Source organism: Wolffia australiana, chromosome 3 (assembly GCF_029677425.1).
Source record: "Wolffia australiana isolate 7733 chromosome 3, ASM2967742v1".
NCBI classification, from domain to species: Eukaryota; Viridiplantae; Streptophyta; class Magnoliopsida; order Alismatales; family Araceae; genus Wolffia; species Wolffia australiana.
Window position 1 is genome coordinate 19,275,800 of NC_135837.1, and position 17,427 is coordinate 19,293,226.

A 17,427-nucleotide genomic window follows, 5' to 3' on the forward strand; every position below is an offset into this window, starting at 1 on the left:
TACAAATAACATTCTTACTTTAGTGCATTTATGTATGATATCTCCAAATATTTCCCTCTTATCCAATTGTAGGTCTTTAAGCTTAAAAATCCTGATGAACTTGTGTTGAATTATGTTATAAAAATCAATTCAATGTTTTGATCACCTTCCTCTTGCCCTTTGTCTCAGATGCTTCCTTTGTTTATTAATCTGATACTTTTTTGAGTTAAAAAATATTTCAAGATACACAAACACACACACAAACATATATATAAACATAATAAAAAATAATTAATTTAAAAATGTTAACTTAATCACAACGAGAGATATACAGTGAGCTACTAAGCTCAATGTCAGTATGCTTATTTTAGACTTCTTCTAAAACAGGGAAGATGCGAAATTTTTCATGGAGTAATGCGAAAAACCCCCATTTAAGGTTGTCTATGCCATTGAGAACACTGATTTAAGCAGTATTTTTTATAGATTTTCCTTACTAAATATAGAATGAGCAAGGTTCAAATCCACAAGGATTAGGATATTGAAAATTCTTACATAAACATAGTTCCAAAATGGTTTTAGAGGTCTGATTGAACCTTGTAAGTATAAACATTTCTATTCAAAGAAATCTTTACAATATTTTTTGTGACTAACAGGATGAAAATTGAATATTGGCAATGAATATAATAATAATTATTTGTAAATTATTTATTTGATCCATTATAGCTTATAGTATAGTTTTCATATATTGGAAAATATTATTTGCTTGTAATGATAATAAAGCGCATGGTACAAACCTTCTATGGCGGAGAAGAGGGTTCTTTATTGTCTGATATATTTCTACACTCTAAACAAAATATCATTACATTAATGAATCCATTCATATTGTATATACTTTTTCCACTACACAGTGAAATTCAAGCACACAGTAATCACTATCTTTTTTGAGAAAATACAGCTTGTCTTGCAGAAACATTAAGTCATATAGAAGGAATTGAAATTTTAATATTTTATTTTCATTTTTCATATTTCATATTTTTGAGAGGCACACAACAAAATTTGATTGGCATGCGATAGTCTCACTGTTCATTTCACAAAAAAAGCTTTAAACATTAAATGGTTATAGCTCTATGTGTTGGTTACCTTTTCTCCCTTATGATCAGCGATGATGACATTTTAGCAAATTAGAGTGGCTTGATATGATTGAGTAATTTTTTCAATATATTTTACCATACTCTAATACACCTGGATGCAGTCTACGGTCTATTGGCAATATATCCTGAATTCCCATCCAAATTTTAGTTAATTTTCATCATACTCAAACATTATTTAGTTAACTTTTCCATTCACAAGGAGAAATGAAAATTTATCAATATAAAATTTGATTTTAAAAGTTTATTATTTAATTCCTTTTTTAATGGTCAGTCAAATATTGACATATATATTACTTAAAAATATTCTCTTCTATCCCTTACATAAGTATGAATTTATGACTAATTTTTTATCTAACCCATGAGTCAAATCATTTTCTACTATTTGAGGGCTTCCATTAAATTTTTTAGATCAAACCATTATTTATATTTTAGTCCTATTAGCCATGGTTAGTGATAAAATCACTCTAAGGAAATTGATTCATTAGTTATTTTCTTTGTATAACTCACTACTTTAAGAAAACAATAATCTATGGACACAGTACATAATTCGATATTTGATATTACTAATCCTCTAAATTTATAGTTGTCTCCCATAAAATTTGAGGTCTAAAATATATTTTTTACGCTCAAATAAGATGGATACTCTTTATTTGAATTATAAGGAAAATTAGTATTATTATTTGACCAGAGAAACATAAAGTTAATAAATTTCTTCATGTTCTGTCATATGCACCGATACAAAAATTTGCATATTCATTTTCATCCTACTTTTCTCTATTCATCAACAAACGATGTTATTACTTTCCTATAAATACATGTTATTGTATTGAAAATTTTCAATTTTTACTGATGTTGTGGAAATTACGCATCGAGTATTCTTTGAAGAATTTTCATCTTTATGATGCTTTTGTGTAGCATATATTTTTTGGTAAGGCAAATGTTACATCATGCACATTCAAACCACAATAGCACATGCTTACATATATACTATTCTCCTTCTGACCATATTCGATCTATCACTAAACTTGTAATATCTGCAATGTTCATACAAAACTTGGATGGTACTAGATAACAAATTGAATCATAATTAGATGAAGAATGATACATTACTAATCGATCTATTAGAGTTATGCAGAGATTTTGATTCCAAAATTTTATAGGAAAGGCACATAATTAATCAATATCATTTGGCCCATTCGAATTATTAATATAATTTTTTTACAAAACGGCTAAAATTTTGAAATATACATTGAAGGATTAAAATATCTCTAAAAAATTCAATATTTGACACATTAAATATTACAAATTATAAAATAATATGATACCAGTTCTAAGATGTGATGTTTATACAAACCCAAGAAATAATGAGTGATAGAAAATTTGACATATTTATGCAAAATTATTAATGAGGTTTACAATCCACACAGTTTCATGCAATCTGATACGGTCCAAGCTTCAGGTATTTTTAGTTCTTGTATAATTGAGACCTATCCAGCAATATTTTCATGAATTTTCAGATTAATGCATCGGTTGATTTGGAATAGATGAAGTCTAGAAATAGAGGCTTATATGTAAGTATATATTTTGAATAGATATATTGAGGAACTTTCTGAGATCAAATCAATCGAAATATTAATACATTTTTATATTATTTATAATGCACTATTGAATTTTATTCACAATAAACTAATATAATTTTACTTTGGGGATGGTCTACCAACAGTCGATGGCATGGGAGGCCAGGTTATCAGATGCACATAAATCTCATGCAGCCAACCGTGGGCAAATGGAGTGTGAGCATCAACAGCAGGCATGTGAGGGAGGTGTACAGTCACACACTCTTTGTGGGCAGTGAAAGGTGGATTCCCGATGGGCAAAGGAGGTTGAGAAGTTTTAAAAGTCAGATGATTTTTTATTTTTTTATTTTTAAGGTCAATAAATAGAGACCTAGTGAATATTAAAGAGAGAGAACATGAGATATAAAAGAGATAAATTGGTAGAAATGGGAGAATATATATATACATATACATGTATATATATAGAGAGAAATTGTGTGGATAATGTATGAAATGGATGGAGATTATATAAATGAGTGGGTTCTACATTCCTTGTGTTGATGTTTGTTTGTTGAGCTCTCAAATCTATCCCTCAGTTTGGGCCATTATATTTTGCTAGTTTCAGACATTTTTCGCCGTGAGGGATATTTGACAAAGAGAAATCACTTCAAAACACTTAAATCACCCCAGTGTATTAACCTTTTTTTAAAATGCCTTAACCTTCTGGTCATTCGGTTTATTATAGACCACATCAAGATTGCGGAGAGAGATAATAAGAAAATATTTGTACATTCAGCATGATTGCTAAACTGCCCTTCTGTATTTTGCTACCATCTCCACATGCTATTTCTTCATTTTTTCTCATTTTTTGAGAGCTCCTTAGTTTCAATGTTATGCTCTCTCCATAGGATGGAAAGCTAGGGGTTATTAGAGAGAGGTTGTGCTTCATAGTCCTTCAACTGCTTAATTGATGCCCAAGTTTAATGTTATTCTTTTGGACCAATAGTCCAGTGGATTAGATTTTTGTTCACATGGAGTGCTCTAGCCAATAGATAATTCTCCCATTAAATTCATGCAATTACATAAAAATGAGTCTTTAGATATTCATCATTGATAAAGTTTTTTGAAATGTGTGTATTATTTACCTGAAAAACATAAAAGAGTAATGAAATTGTGTCTATAACATGATAAATTCAGAAAGTGGATTCTAAGAAATCATATGAAACAAAAGTAATTATGAAGAAAACAATCATGTTATCAATATCAAACTACATCATGACATGTATGTACTCAAATTGACTTAATTAAAAAGGGAAATCAGTTTTATTAGTTTTACATATCTTATATTCACTAGATAAAAAACCTCTTCAGATTCATCTCATCCATCAATTTATTTTTGCATTTTTAAATATTATGTGTAATCAATCAGGAGGTTTTAAGATATTAGGTTATCAAGGGTTAAAAATGAAATTATCTCAGAAGACATTTATATGGTTTTATATCTATTTTCTACAAAATTATTTCTCAAGAGGACTTTGTCATGTCTTCCCCCTCATGAAAAATAATTTATTTCTCATGAAGCATATGTCTACATGATGATTGGTTTACTACTTTGTCCACACTCTTATCACGGATCTGAAATTCAGTAGAAAGAGAATTTGGTGCAAGGTATTCGTTATTCAGGGAAATTATATCAATTAATTGTTAGGTCGCTGATTTTGACATCCTTTCTCTAAAAAAATAAGCCACCAAATAGAATCTCGATTAGTTTTAGCCTTATCCTAACATAGCTCTACCAAGAGGTATTCAAATTAATCAACATCCGTAGAACATTGATGTGTAGGTCTGGCTCCGACTGTATTTATATGGGAAGAGAGTTCTTTTGATACATATAGCTATTATTAGATAATCAATAGTAGCCCAATAGCCCATAAAAGTCAATCGACTATGACATTGGGGAAAAAATCTTTTAAAATATAAAAAACTAGGGGGAGATAAGGTTCTAGTCTTTAAAATAATATCTTACCAAGTTCGGTAATAAAAGAGCTTGACAAGTGGATAGCCATCGAAGGGGGGAAGAAGACAAGATCCGATATTGTATATTGTGGCAGAGCGCGCGGACGCATCTGAGAGTTATCATTTATAAAAATATATGTAGAAATATACATAGAGGGTGTAGAGTGAGAAAGACAGACGTAGAGGGGAGAGAGGGAAAGGGGAGAGAATTACAATTTACGTAGAGAGAGAGGAGAGAGAGATAGACAGGGGAGAGTCTCGGAGAGAGAGAAAGGGGAGAGAATCAGGAAGAGAATAGGCAGAGAGAGAGAGAGGAGAGAGATAGACAGGGGAGAGAGTCTCGGAGAGGGAGAAAGGGGAGAGAATCAGGAAGAGAATAGGCAAAGCGAGAGAGAGGACAGAGAGAAAGGGGAGAGAATCACAGAGAGCGAGAAGAGAGAGATAGACAGGGGAGAGAGTCTCCTAGAGACAGTAAAGGGAGAGAATCACAGAGAGCGAGAAGAGAGAGACAGGAGAGAGAGTCTCCTAGAGACAGTAAAGGGAGAGAATCAAAGAGAGATATTGGCACAGAGAGAGAGAGGAGAGAGAAAGGGAGAGAATCACAGAGAGAGAGAGAAGGGAGAGGATCACAGATAGAGAGAGAGGAGAGAGAAAGGGAGAGCATCACAGAGAGAGAGAAAGAGGAGAGAGAAAGATAGAGAATCATAGGGAGAGAGATAGGCAGAGAGAGAGAGAGCGGGAAGAGAATGACAGAGATAGGCAGAAAGAGAGATGAGAGACAAGGAGAGAGAGAAGAAAGAGACAAAGAGAGAGAGAGGAGAAAGACACAGAGAGAGTGACGAGAGAGAGAGACAGAGAAAGAGGAGGGAGAGAAGACACACAGAGAGAGGTGTGAGAGAGGGAGAAAGTGAAATATAGAGAGCGAAAGAGAAAGACAGAGAAAGAGAAAGAGAGAGACAGATAGAGAAAAAGGCACCCAGGGAGAGAGAAAGAGAAAGACAGAGAGAGACAAAGACATATAGGGAAAGAGAGAGAGAGAGAGAGAGAGAGAGAGAGAGAGAGAGAGAGAGAGAGAGAGAGAGAGAGAGAGAGAGAGAGAGAGAGAGAGAGAGAGAGAGAGAGAGAGAGAGAGAGAGAGAGAGAGAGATAGAGAGGAGTGACAAAGAAAGAGAAGAGAGAGAAAGGAATCCGTCTACATCTCTAGTCCGCCTCTATCTATTCCGCACATTCTCTATCTTTCTCTCCGTCCATCTGTTCTCAGGCCAATGGCGAAGCCATTATTGTCAGGTCAACGGCCAAATGAATCGACCCTTTCAAGTTGGCGTAAATAAGTCGAGGTCGACCGTCTGTCACTATCGCTAGGCTGCCCCGTCCAACTCGAAGAAACGCGCGTCCGAGTCTCCATAATCTCGGCCCCGCTGAAACCCCCCCTCGCCCCCCCACTGCTTCATTCAATCTTTTTATTTCATTTCTTTGCGACTGAGCTATAAGCTAAACTGCCTGTTCAACACGTCACCGACGACAACGGAGACGGCGTTCCCAATGGGCATCCTCTGCTCTAGTCTCTCTCTCTTGATGATGACCGATGAATTGACCCGTTAAGTTCTTTAATGCGTTTCGTGGCGTTGTAGCCGCTTATTCAAGGACTAAACTATGTTCTTGAAGATAATCTACAGGCGGAAGAATCCGGGTAGAAATAAGCCTCCCCCTCTTCCTCCTCTGATCTTCATCTTCCTCTTTTGTCTACTCCAGAATTTGGAGATTTCTACATGATGAGGGGGATCCCGGAGGGGGCTGTCCATGGTGGGCTGGCGGCGCAGGCGGCGCTGGTGTTTGAGAGAGAGAGAAAAGAGAGAGGGACGCGGCCGGAGAGGGTGGGGAAGAACAGGTTGGGCGCGGAGCCGAGAGCCGCCATGGCGTTGAAAAGCCACAGCGAGGCTGAGAGGCGGCGTAGGGAGAGGATCAACGCTCATCTCTCCACTCTCCGGTCTCTCATACCCGGCACCTGCAAGGTACACACTGCTAGAATTGAGTGCTTCTTACTGTGCTAAAAGCTATAGCTGACTGCAATGGCGCTACTTCTACTATTAATTGGGGTATAATCATGGCCCAGACATGCAGAGTGTTATTTTTGGGATCTGCAACCTTGGCTCGGAAATCGATGTTGAACTTTGAGTATGCTAAAAGCTTGATAATCTGATAGCAAGGGCACTACTTGTCTCACCTATACATGACCAAGCCATAGAGTGTGTTGATTTAATATTCAAACCTGCAACTCTTCTCATACCTAGCTAGAATTTGAGTTATTAGAAGTATGCTAAAAGCCATAGCTGATAGCAAGAGAGCAACTTATCTTATTACCAATTAGCGAGGATGTTGATCTCCAACACTCCCGCACAACACCCTTCACAGCCTATACATGGCTATACATACAGATTGTTGATTTAAGATTCAGACATGCATATCTTCTGATACCTTGATAGAATTTGAGTTATTATGGCTTAGCTAAAATCTATTTCTGATAACAAGGGCTCTCAATGTGTTGAGCTAACATCCAAACCTGTACTATTCTGATACCCAAGCTAGAATTTTAGGTACTCTCATAGTGCTGAAGTTATAAGAAGGTACAGTGTGTTGACTTGGGATTCAAACCTGCAACTCTTTTTATACCTTGCTAGAGTCTGAGTTATTATCACTGAGCTAAAAGCTATAACTGATAGCAAGGGGGTACAGTGTGTTGACTTAAGCTTCAAACCTTCAACTCCTCTGATACCCTAGCTAGAATTTGAGGTATTTTCAATGTACTAAGAGTTATAACTGATAGCAAGGGGTATAGTGAGTTGAGTTACTAATCAAACCTTCCGCTCTTCTAATACAATGCTAGAATCTGAGTTATTATCACTGTGCTAAAAGCTGTTACTGGCCGCAAGGGTGTACAGTGTGCTAACTTACACTGTGTTGAAAGTTATAGCAGACAACAAATGTGTATAGCTAGACTTGAGTTATTACCACTGTGCTAGAATTTGAGTTATAAGCAAGGAGACACACTGTGTTGACATACTATTCAAACCTGCAACTCTCCTTATACCTTGCTAGAATCTAGTTATTATTACTGTGCTAAAGGCTGTAGCAGCTAACAAAGGAATCTAACAAGAATCTTAGTTATTATCACTGTGCCAAAAGCTATAGCAGATAAGAAAGACTTGTAGCCAGAACTTGAGTTATTATAACTGTGCTTAAAGCTATAACTGATGACATGCACATCCACTGAGAACCCTAGTTATTATCACTGTACTAAAAGCTATAACTGATACCAAACTCATACGTCGAGAACATGAGTCATTATAACTATGCTAAAAGCTATAATAGACACTAAGGGCATACATGAGTTATTATAACTGTGCTAAAAGCTATAACTGATACCAAGCGCAGACATCGACAACATGGGTTATTATAACTTTGCTAAAAGCTATAACTGATGACAAGCATCGAGAACCCTAATTATTATCACTGTGCTAAAAGCTATGACTGATGACAAGCATACATCGAGAACATGATCTAGTATCACTGTGCGAAAAGCAAGGGAGGCTGAGCTCTGAAATGGCCATGCAGATGGACAAGGCGGCGCTGTTAACGGAGGTGATCGGCCGGATAAAGGAGCTGAGGACGAGCACGACGGAGATCAGCCAAGGAGTGAACGTCCCCGCCGACGCCGACGAGGTGAAGGTGGAGGTGAACGGCCATGGCGGGGGCCCCTTCTCTCTTAGGGCCTCCATCTGCTGCGCTGACAGGCCAGACCTTCTCGCCGATCTCAGGCAGACTCTCCTCTCCCTGCCGCTAAGGACTGTCAAGGCAGAGATCTCCACCGTTGGTGGAAGAGTGAAGAACGAAGTTGTGCTGACCTGCGACGGCTGTGAAGACGACTCCGAGTGCAGTGTCTTCACAAACAACGTTCACCAGGCGTTGAAGTCTGTGTTGGAGAGGGCGGCAGCGCCGCCGGAGTTTCCCGGCAAGCGACGAAGGATTTCTTCGCCGTTCCATGCCATGAGCTCTTCTCCCTGAGTTTTGGTGAGATTATGGGTGGGGAGTTTATGAGATTATGAGCGGCGATAGTTTTAAATTTTTTTTTTGTTTAATTCTGTCGATGGGTGCGGTGTTTTTTGCTTCAGTGAATCGTTGAAGCAGAGAAAGAAAAGTTCAGTTTTTTCGTTTGAATGGTTTTGGAGGACGTAATGGGCGATGAGTTCTTCTCCCTGAGTTTTGATGAGATTATGGGTGAGGAGTTTATGAGATTATGAGCGGCGATAGTTTTAAATTTTTTTTTTTGTTTAATTCTGTCGATGGGTGCGGTGTTTTTTGCTTCAGTGAATCGTTGAAGCAGAAAAAGAAAAGGTTAGTTTTTTTATTTGAATGGTCTTCGGTGATGTGATATATTTTAGGGGGGGTAATTGCGTATTTGCGATTAATGGTTTAATTAGTATTATTAATGAGATGAAGACGGCGATATATTTTTTGTGAGGGCAAAGTATTAAAAACATTAATTAAATTTGGCATTTTTAAAAAGTTATAAAATTTTTACCATGCACCAGCCGGGAATCGAACCCGGGTCTGTACCGTGGCAGGGTACTATTCTACCACTAGACCACTGGTGCTTGTTGAGACCCAAGTAAAAAATGTTTATTAATTTTATTAATAATCACACATCATGGGATTTATGTTTATTACACGAGAATAATGTGTTTTATGAAAAAGTTTAACGGGATTAGTTCTGGGAAGATCAAAATATCATTCATTTAATTTTCTATTTAAAACTTTATTCACAACTAATATAAAATTTAAAATGTCCAAACAACTAATAAAAAGATAGTAGTAAAAATATAAAATTCAATTCACTACAATATAACCAATAACCGAACAACTAGTATTAATGAATAAAATAAAAAATATAAATGGGTGTATGGAAGAGGTTTATTGATATATAAAACTATTTTCCCCTAGAACAAGATAAGTCTTAATAGCTGTTTTATTATCAAATTAGCATGCTTACAACTTTTTATTCACTTTATAAGCCATAAAATGTATGATTAATAATTATATTTCCTCCATGAATTTAACCTGAAATTTTATTTAAAAATCTCGTGTTTTATGAAATCATATTCTTCAAAATATTACAAATAGCTCATTTTATTAATCTATAATTAAGACGTATAAAAAAATACGTTAATTTGGATATAAGTATCCTATATAGGTTGATAATAGCACATAACCTTTTTACTTCCCAAGGGCTGTTTGATCAGCATAAGTATTTAGCCAAGGGTATCAAACCGTGAGTCCTAAATTTATGGTTTGACCCATGGACCATATGAGCAAATATCACATGCCTTTGTAAACATGAAGGTATTCATTCAATCCATGTGTGTTTCATAGTTCAAACTATATGAAATTGGTTATCTTCATATGCATTGCCTTTCCACATTTTACATGTAAGTTATCTAATATAAAGGCACCATGGATCCTTAGAAACACCTATCTAAGCTGATATCAGAACCAATAAATGAGGGTTTACTTGGCACTATTCACTTTAAACATTCGTTAAAACATCCAACTAGTCTTAATATTCAGATTCTTATCTACTTTTGAATCTGGACATGTATTCCTGACATGTTAATTAGTTTGAATGGGCTCTGACATGTCCATCCATCATTTAGCTTCATGAGTTTGACTTGGTTGATATTGTGCATGATTTGGTAGGCTTATTTTTAGTTTGTGAGATTATCCAGATTCACTGTGGTTTGATCTTATGATCCTTTATCCCAGGAGTCATATCCTTTCGTTTGTTCCCTAGAATCACCCCTCAATCCTTTATAAACATTTATCGCTGAAAGAAAGATGTATGATAATCACAAATAACATGCTAATTTTCATAGTATTTTCAAGTACTTTATGTTATTCTCGTTGAAATTATCATAAATCTATACTATTAATCCTTAAAATGATTTATTACAGTTTTAGAATGAGGTTCAATTTTGTCTATATTTTATTCTATTTTAACAGAAATTCCTGACATGAATTTCATAAAGAAAATACTTTTATAATTAATAAAATATAAATTTAGATTCACTAAAATTTTATAAGGATCTATTATATTTGTAAAATGATATTCTGATTTTTATGGATTTCTTGGTATTTTATGAAAAAAATTGACATTAAATTTATAAAAAATAATTTTATAAGTCAGAAAAATATAAATCTGAAGTTATTAAAAAATATTATTTTATTTTTGAATTTTTCCACTCTCAGAAGTGTGTTTCATGCTGGCTATCGACAGGGAAGTTCGGAGGAGAGCAAAAACTGGATGGCTCAGAGTGCGCCAAGATCAAACAATGATATCTAATGATCAAGACTGGGTTTTTCGCTGAAATATGAGGGTTGTTCCATCTTTTCCCCCTCTATCCATCCATTATATTTGATTTATCAATATAACTGCCTATTCTTGTAAACAAGCATCCTTGAATTTTGTTCCTAATTATGATTAGTAAAATGATTTGCTCATCCAAAATCTAGTTGGTTCTGTTCTTGCAAGAGCATTCTTTGGGGGCATAATATTAACAAATTAAATGATATTAAAATATTTCAAGTGTTAATATGATGGTTAGATATTAAATGATGATAAGATATTAAAAACATAAAATGATGTGAGAAAATTAAAAATAATAAATGACGTTAAAATATTAATAAATCAAATGATGTTATACAATTAAAAAAATTAAATGATGTTAGAGAATTAAAAAAGTTAAACGATGTTAGAATTAAAAAATTAAATGATGTTAGAATATGTTAAAAAATTAAATGATGTTAGAAAATTAAAAAATTAAATGATGTTAGAATATTTTAAAAAATAAACAGGGGTAGAATATTATAAACATTGAATGATGTTAGAATTAAAATATTTAATTTTTCAAAAAAGTTGCACCAGCCGGGAATCAAACCCGGGTCTGTACCGTGGCAGGGTACTATTCTACCACTAGACCACTGGTGCTGGCTTTTGATATTTCGTAATTTATATTAATTGAACTATAGAAAGTAAAACATTTAACATTATTTCAATGAGTATATGTGCAGTTATTCTTAAATGGATTTTGTCATTTGTCAATTGAAAATCCTATAATATCATACTTGTTCTATTTTAAATACAAACCTGACCCCTATTCTTTTACTTTTTCATATTTCCGTCTTCTTTCATGTTTCTTGATTTGTTAATATCAAGAAACATCTTTTTTTAACGGAATAATGCCCTAAGTGTAAATATTTATTATTATTCTATTTTTTGAGTACATATAAACTATTCTGATGATTCTGGCGATCATTATTCATAATTCATAAAGTTCACGTATAATGAATGTTAATTAGTAATCTTCAGATTCTATCAAAAGAGTGGATGGACTGAATGATGAATTGAGATTACATTCAAGTTGAGGAAAGCTTTAGATTTAAAGTCAGATAACATTGTATTCTCAAGAAAAATATCTCTATATATGATTTAATCATTACTTTAGAAAAGAAGATATTATTTTTCCAATTTTTTTATAGGTTATTCTGAACTAAAGATAACACTGATTATGGCTCAAAGAAAAGTTTGTAAAATCAGACATAATGGGGGTTTATGTATATCACATGAGAATAATGTTTTCTATGAAAAAATAATGTGATTCATTCTGGGAAGATCAAAATATCATTCATTTACTTTTCTTGTTTAAACTGTAATTCACAACTGTTAATTTTATGAATATAAAATTAATATAAATGGGGGTATGCTATAGGGTTATATAATCTAACTATATGGTCCCTAATTTTTGGTACTAAGGACTTGATTTATTGGATTTGCCTAGCACGTGATTAAGTAGATTCTTTCTCGTTGTCAAATAAAATGATACTCCTTTACATCTTATCTACTTTGTCCTAACTTTAACTGTGAGAAACATTTTGATTCACTCAGTACTAAATGTCCAGTATATTTTTTAAAACATTATCTAACTACATAGCTATGACAAAGGAATGAGATATTTTAATAATAAGGGAATTAAATGATGATAATGAATTCCCATTGAGAATATAAATGACTTTATGATTTTTTAATAATTATTGAAAAATTGGTGAGGGATAAAATTTCAATTTTACATTAAATTTGTGGACGTAGAAAAAACTTAGATGGACACTTCAATTTATGTTCAATCTAAGTCACATATGAAATTGGCGGTAATCTGATGGGATTTCTTTGAAGAAAATATCTATTAGTTGTGTTTGTGAATATCATTGCTACGGTATTTACCAATGATTCTAATTTAAGGGTATGATAGTATGCCCTTAAATACATACATACCAGATAGCTAATATCACTTAGCACATCACATTAGGAAGTTTAAGTGCATGTTTTAAATATTTTTATTAGTATTTGTGCATGATCTAAATTGTTTATAAATTATAAATGTTATCTTTGATGAATTTTATTTATTTGAAAACCCGAACAAGAATTCATTTAAGGAAAATAGTTATTGATAATTTGATCTAGAGATTTTTAATATTAGCACACATTAGGTGCTATGTGACCTGAAAATGGAAGATGGATGAAGGTGAATGAGCTTGCATTCTTCCATAAATGTATACATGAATCTGACGTATACTACACAGAGGAAAAACACATGGATCACTCCCTTTTCAAGTTGCTTGTAAATTACATTAACTTAGACTTTTCAGAATAGAGCACTTGAGAAAGGGGTGTGCTGTATCTGGTTGATCCAAAGGCCATCTTAAAAATGGCTATCTATAGGCCCACCTTGTCCATATAAATGTAGAGATGGTGATCCAAAGATCCACATGGCTGTCACATGCACCCAAAAGCAGGAGGGACCTATATTGCAAGAGAGTAACACCATCTAAACATAAAGAGAGTTAAACCTGATGAAAGAGTAAATGGCATGGAAAACTAATTATATGATGTCCATTCAATCATAATATATTATGCGTAAAATATAATTTTTTTCTCTCTCATCTCAGTTTGAGTGAGAATCCTTTAGAGCTGACCACGTTGAAACATTATCCACAGTTCTCACTTCTCTAACACTGTGGGTTATCATCGTAAATTTAATAAGGCAAAATTAAAGATAAATATTAATAATATTTAAGAATATTATTCAATCTAATTAAAATATTTTTTTGGTTTATGTTCAGTCAATAATCATAAAAAACCTTTCTTTATTTTAATTTTTGGATCAGTTCACGAGTATTAAAAAGAAGTAAATTTATTCAAAAAACTTAATCAACTTACTCCATAGTTGAACCATGAAAAATCACAAACAGATACATATTTGAATAATGAAAAAAAGACGTTCTGCAATAAACAAGAAGCTCTCCGCTGAATAAGCCTAGCATAAAACACATCTATTTTTTATTTACTTGAACTTAGATTTCATTACTCGTCCTCTAGATATATTTTCACATATTTTCTTCCTACATTCGTCTAATGAGTAGCTAATGAAACAACCATTTTTTTGGAGGGTTTCTATTCAGTGGGAGTTTCTAAACATGAAAACTCAGTAAATATATTTGGATGAATTTAAAATATGTACAACTTAATCCAATTAATCATAGTAAAATTTCCTTGATTATTTAAATGAAGAAAATTATTTTTATTGCATTTTCACTAAAAAAGTAGCATCCATTAATCATAATATCAAGCCTAGATGTGTTTTCTTTGAATATTACTCCAGTAGTTAGTGACATATTTTTCTAAAAAAGAACAGGAAAATATTTTGAAATCATGATCACCTATTGGAAATTTTGCGCTAAGACACAAAAGTCATGCCATCATGTATGCTCATATATTATTATCCAAAAAGAATATCTTGATTCTATGGGTATCAATCATGTTATTAATATTACAAATTATAAAGTTTGACCCATAAAATATGGGGATTCTACATATGCACTTAACCTTTACTTGAATCTACCTGTCAGATACTCTAATTTAAGTCATGGTAAGTAATAAACCTTCGTTAACTTTTGTTTATTGAATATCTACTTCAGATGTGGTGAATTGGATATTATTACATTTTAATCTTACTATTGTGTAACAAGATGTACATAAGTTAGATAAATATAGACTCAGATAACCTATGTTTGGGTAAAGGGGTTTTAGAATACTGAGGAACATATATACACGATCTTATTATGATGTAAAATGTAGCGATAGTTCATTATGAACCTATGCAATAATAAGGGATATCTAAAATGATTTGACCTGATATTTGTGCAGGTCTTTTTAACCCCTGATTATGTCATAGGTAAAATTCTCTCTTCCCTTATTATTATTGAAAATACCATAGGAAGATACACTTTTTATGTAGAGACCACATAAAATCACAAGCTGCTGTGGATGAATTCATATTCAAGAAATTTTAAGCTGAAATCTTACTGGTGAATATATGATGTGGATGAAATATCAACTACTTCATTTTTAATGTGTGGTTGAGTGCCGATGGAAGAACTATGAATGAGGTACAAATTCATGGATTGTTAGTTATTATTTTGAATTTCACTTAAACAAAAATGGTTAAATATTATTTTACCTTACATAAATGATAATAAATACAAAGTAATGATAAATATTGAGGTAGGTAGGTATTTGGTTTCTTAAAATATTCAAAGATTTGACGAGGTTGAATCAACCAGCAAGCAGACATGGGAGTGCATGAGCTGGATTTTGAACTGGGTGGGTGAGGATTGCCTCATGAGAAAATTAAACTTGTCCACCAAAAATAGTCAGGACAGCAACAGATGGTGCGCCAATGGCGATGCATGAAAAATAGAATAAGGAATGTGATATATTGATGGAGTAAAAGAAATGTTGGGGGTAGCACATGAAAATGGAGAAGAAAGCAATTTTTGAGATCCCTCAATGATATGAATTAATGCCTAATAATTTGTTTGTTATTTTGTGAAGATGTTGAATATCTGTTCACAACATTTCATTGTCCAAGAATCTTAATAATGATCTGTATATTACTTTGCCCTTTTGAATTATTTTAACAAAATTTTATACAGATATGTAAATTTTATACAATTTACTTATGGAATCTTATTGCATGAATCTGCATTTTTATGATTGAATATTATTTTTCCAAATTTCAAACTATACTTTTAAGCATGACAGAACATCCCTGGGGCCATTCTCTTTCTGTAACCCTTATGAAACTCTGATATTTTTTGCATCAATTATAGGTTGTGTCGAGGCTCCTGACACAACCAAAATAACATGAACTGAATATATCTTGTAGATACACATGTTAACAAAGGCAAGATATAGAGAGTTCATGAGGGCCAAGAAAAAGAAATCCAACAAAAGTCACCATCACCAAAAAAACCCCCTTGCTTGCGCCCCCAAAGTCAACTCATTTTGTAATGAGATCCACCAAAAGTCAACATCCCAGCAAAACTCAGTCGCACAAACCCCAAAGTCAACTTTTTTTGTAGGCAATTATGCAAACACAATAAAATATAACTGTATATCTGGAAGATGAAAATGTAAAGAAATGCAAGATGTAGAGAGTATATAAAAACAGAGAAAAGAAGCCCACCCAAAATAATATCCCCAACAAAACCCACTTGCATGAGCCTGCAAAGTCAACTCATTTTGATAAATGAGATCCATCAAAAGTCAACATCCCCAACAAAACCCACTTGCACCCACAAGGTAAACTCATTTTGATGAATGAGAGCCATCAAAAGTCAACATCCCCAACAAAACCCACTTGCACCCACATGGTCAACTCATTTTGATGAATGAGAGCCATCAAAAGTCAACATCCCCAACAAAACCTGCTTGCACGAGTGATGGCGAGGACGCCAACATATCATCGACGAACGCGTCACCACGGTCAACCGGAGTCAACACGCATTCTTTGGTCCGCGGTCAACCGGAGTCAACCAAAATCAACGCCGAAGCCGACACGCCACGACCGCCGACGAGCACGTCTCCCCCTGCGCACGTCTCTACGCGCGTCATGACACGACGCCAAAGGCAGATCCACAACTGCCCTTTGCCGTGACACGGCGCACGTCTTTACTTTATCGTCTTTATTTTCTCGTCAGTTTCTCTTTCCTCCAAGGCCTATATAAAGGCCAATGTTTTCAAGAAACACTTAGGCAGTCGTTATTTCAAGAATTGAGTTTTGTTAACTCTTCTTGGAGGACTGCCCAGCCTCCCCTATCCCTCTTAAGCCTAGCCTTTGTCGCCGCCGCCGCTGCCGCCGCCGCCGCTGCCGCCGCCGCCTCGCGACGTCGGCCTCCCGTCTCCTCTCGATTCTCTCTCTTTCTCTCTCTCTCACCCTCTCTCTCTTGCCCAAGGCTGCCCAGGTAGCCCGCCAAGGGGCCACCCAGGCTGCCCGCACCGCCCGCGCGCCGCCCGCACGCCCCAACGCGCTGCCCGAGCCGCCCAGGCAGCCTTCTCTAGGGCCACCCGAGGCCGCATTCCGGCTGCCCCTGTCCGGACGCCATCCGCACGTCGAGCCGCGCGCGCTACGCGCACTCGGGTGCGCTCCGCCGCACTCCGCGCGCGCGCTGGCGCTCCGCGCGCGCCGGCGCTCCGTGCGCTCCGCGCACCCTTTGCGTGCTTCGTGCGCGCGGGTGTTCGCCCACACTTGACGCTGCGCCCACGACAACCGCACTCA

At 35.0% G+C, this 17,427-nt stretch overlaps 1 protein-coding gene and 2 non-coding genes across 3 annotated transcripts; 1 reads left to right on the plus strand and 2 right to left on the minus strand.

Annotated features, from left to right (window-relative positions):
- Positions 1 to 6,324: 6,324 nt before the first annotated feature.
- LOC144701246 (transcription factor bHLH30-like) lies at positions 6,325 to 8,913 on the plus strand. The gene is made up of 2 exons (XM_078572999.1): positions 6,325 to 6,714; positions 8,315 to 8,913. The coding sequence occupies exons 1-2, from the start codon at positions 6,472 to 6,474 to the stop codon at positions 8,762 to 8,764; spliced, it is 693 nt and encodes a 230-aa protein (XP_078429125.1). The 5' UTR covers positions 6,325 to 6,471; the 3' UTR covers positions 8,765 to 8,913.
- A 370-nt stretch (positions 8,914 to 9,283) lies between these two features.
- On the minus strand, positions 9,284 to 9,354 carry TRNAG-GCC (transfer RNA glycine (anticodon GCC)). The gene has a single exon. It is a non-coding gene; the product is annotated as a tRNA-Gly (tRNA).
- A 2,316-nt stretch (positions 9,355 to 11,670) lies between these two features.
- TRNAG-GCC (transfer RNA glycine (anticodon GCC)) lies at positions 11,671 to 11,741 on the minus strand. Its single transcript has one exon. It is a non-coding gene; the product is annotated as a tRNA-Gly (tRNA).
- Positions 11,742 to 17,427: the final 5,686 nt, after the last annotated feature.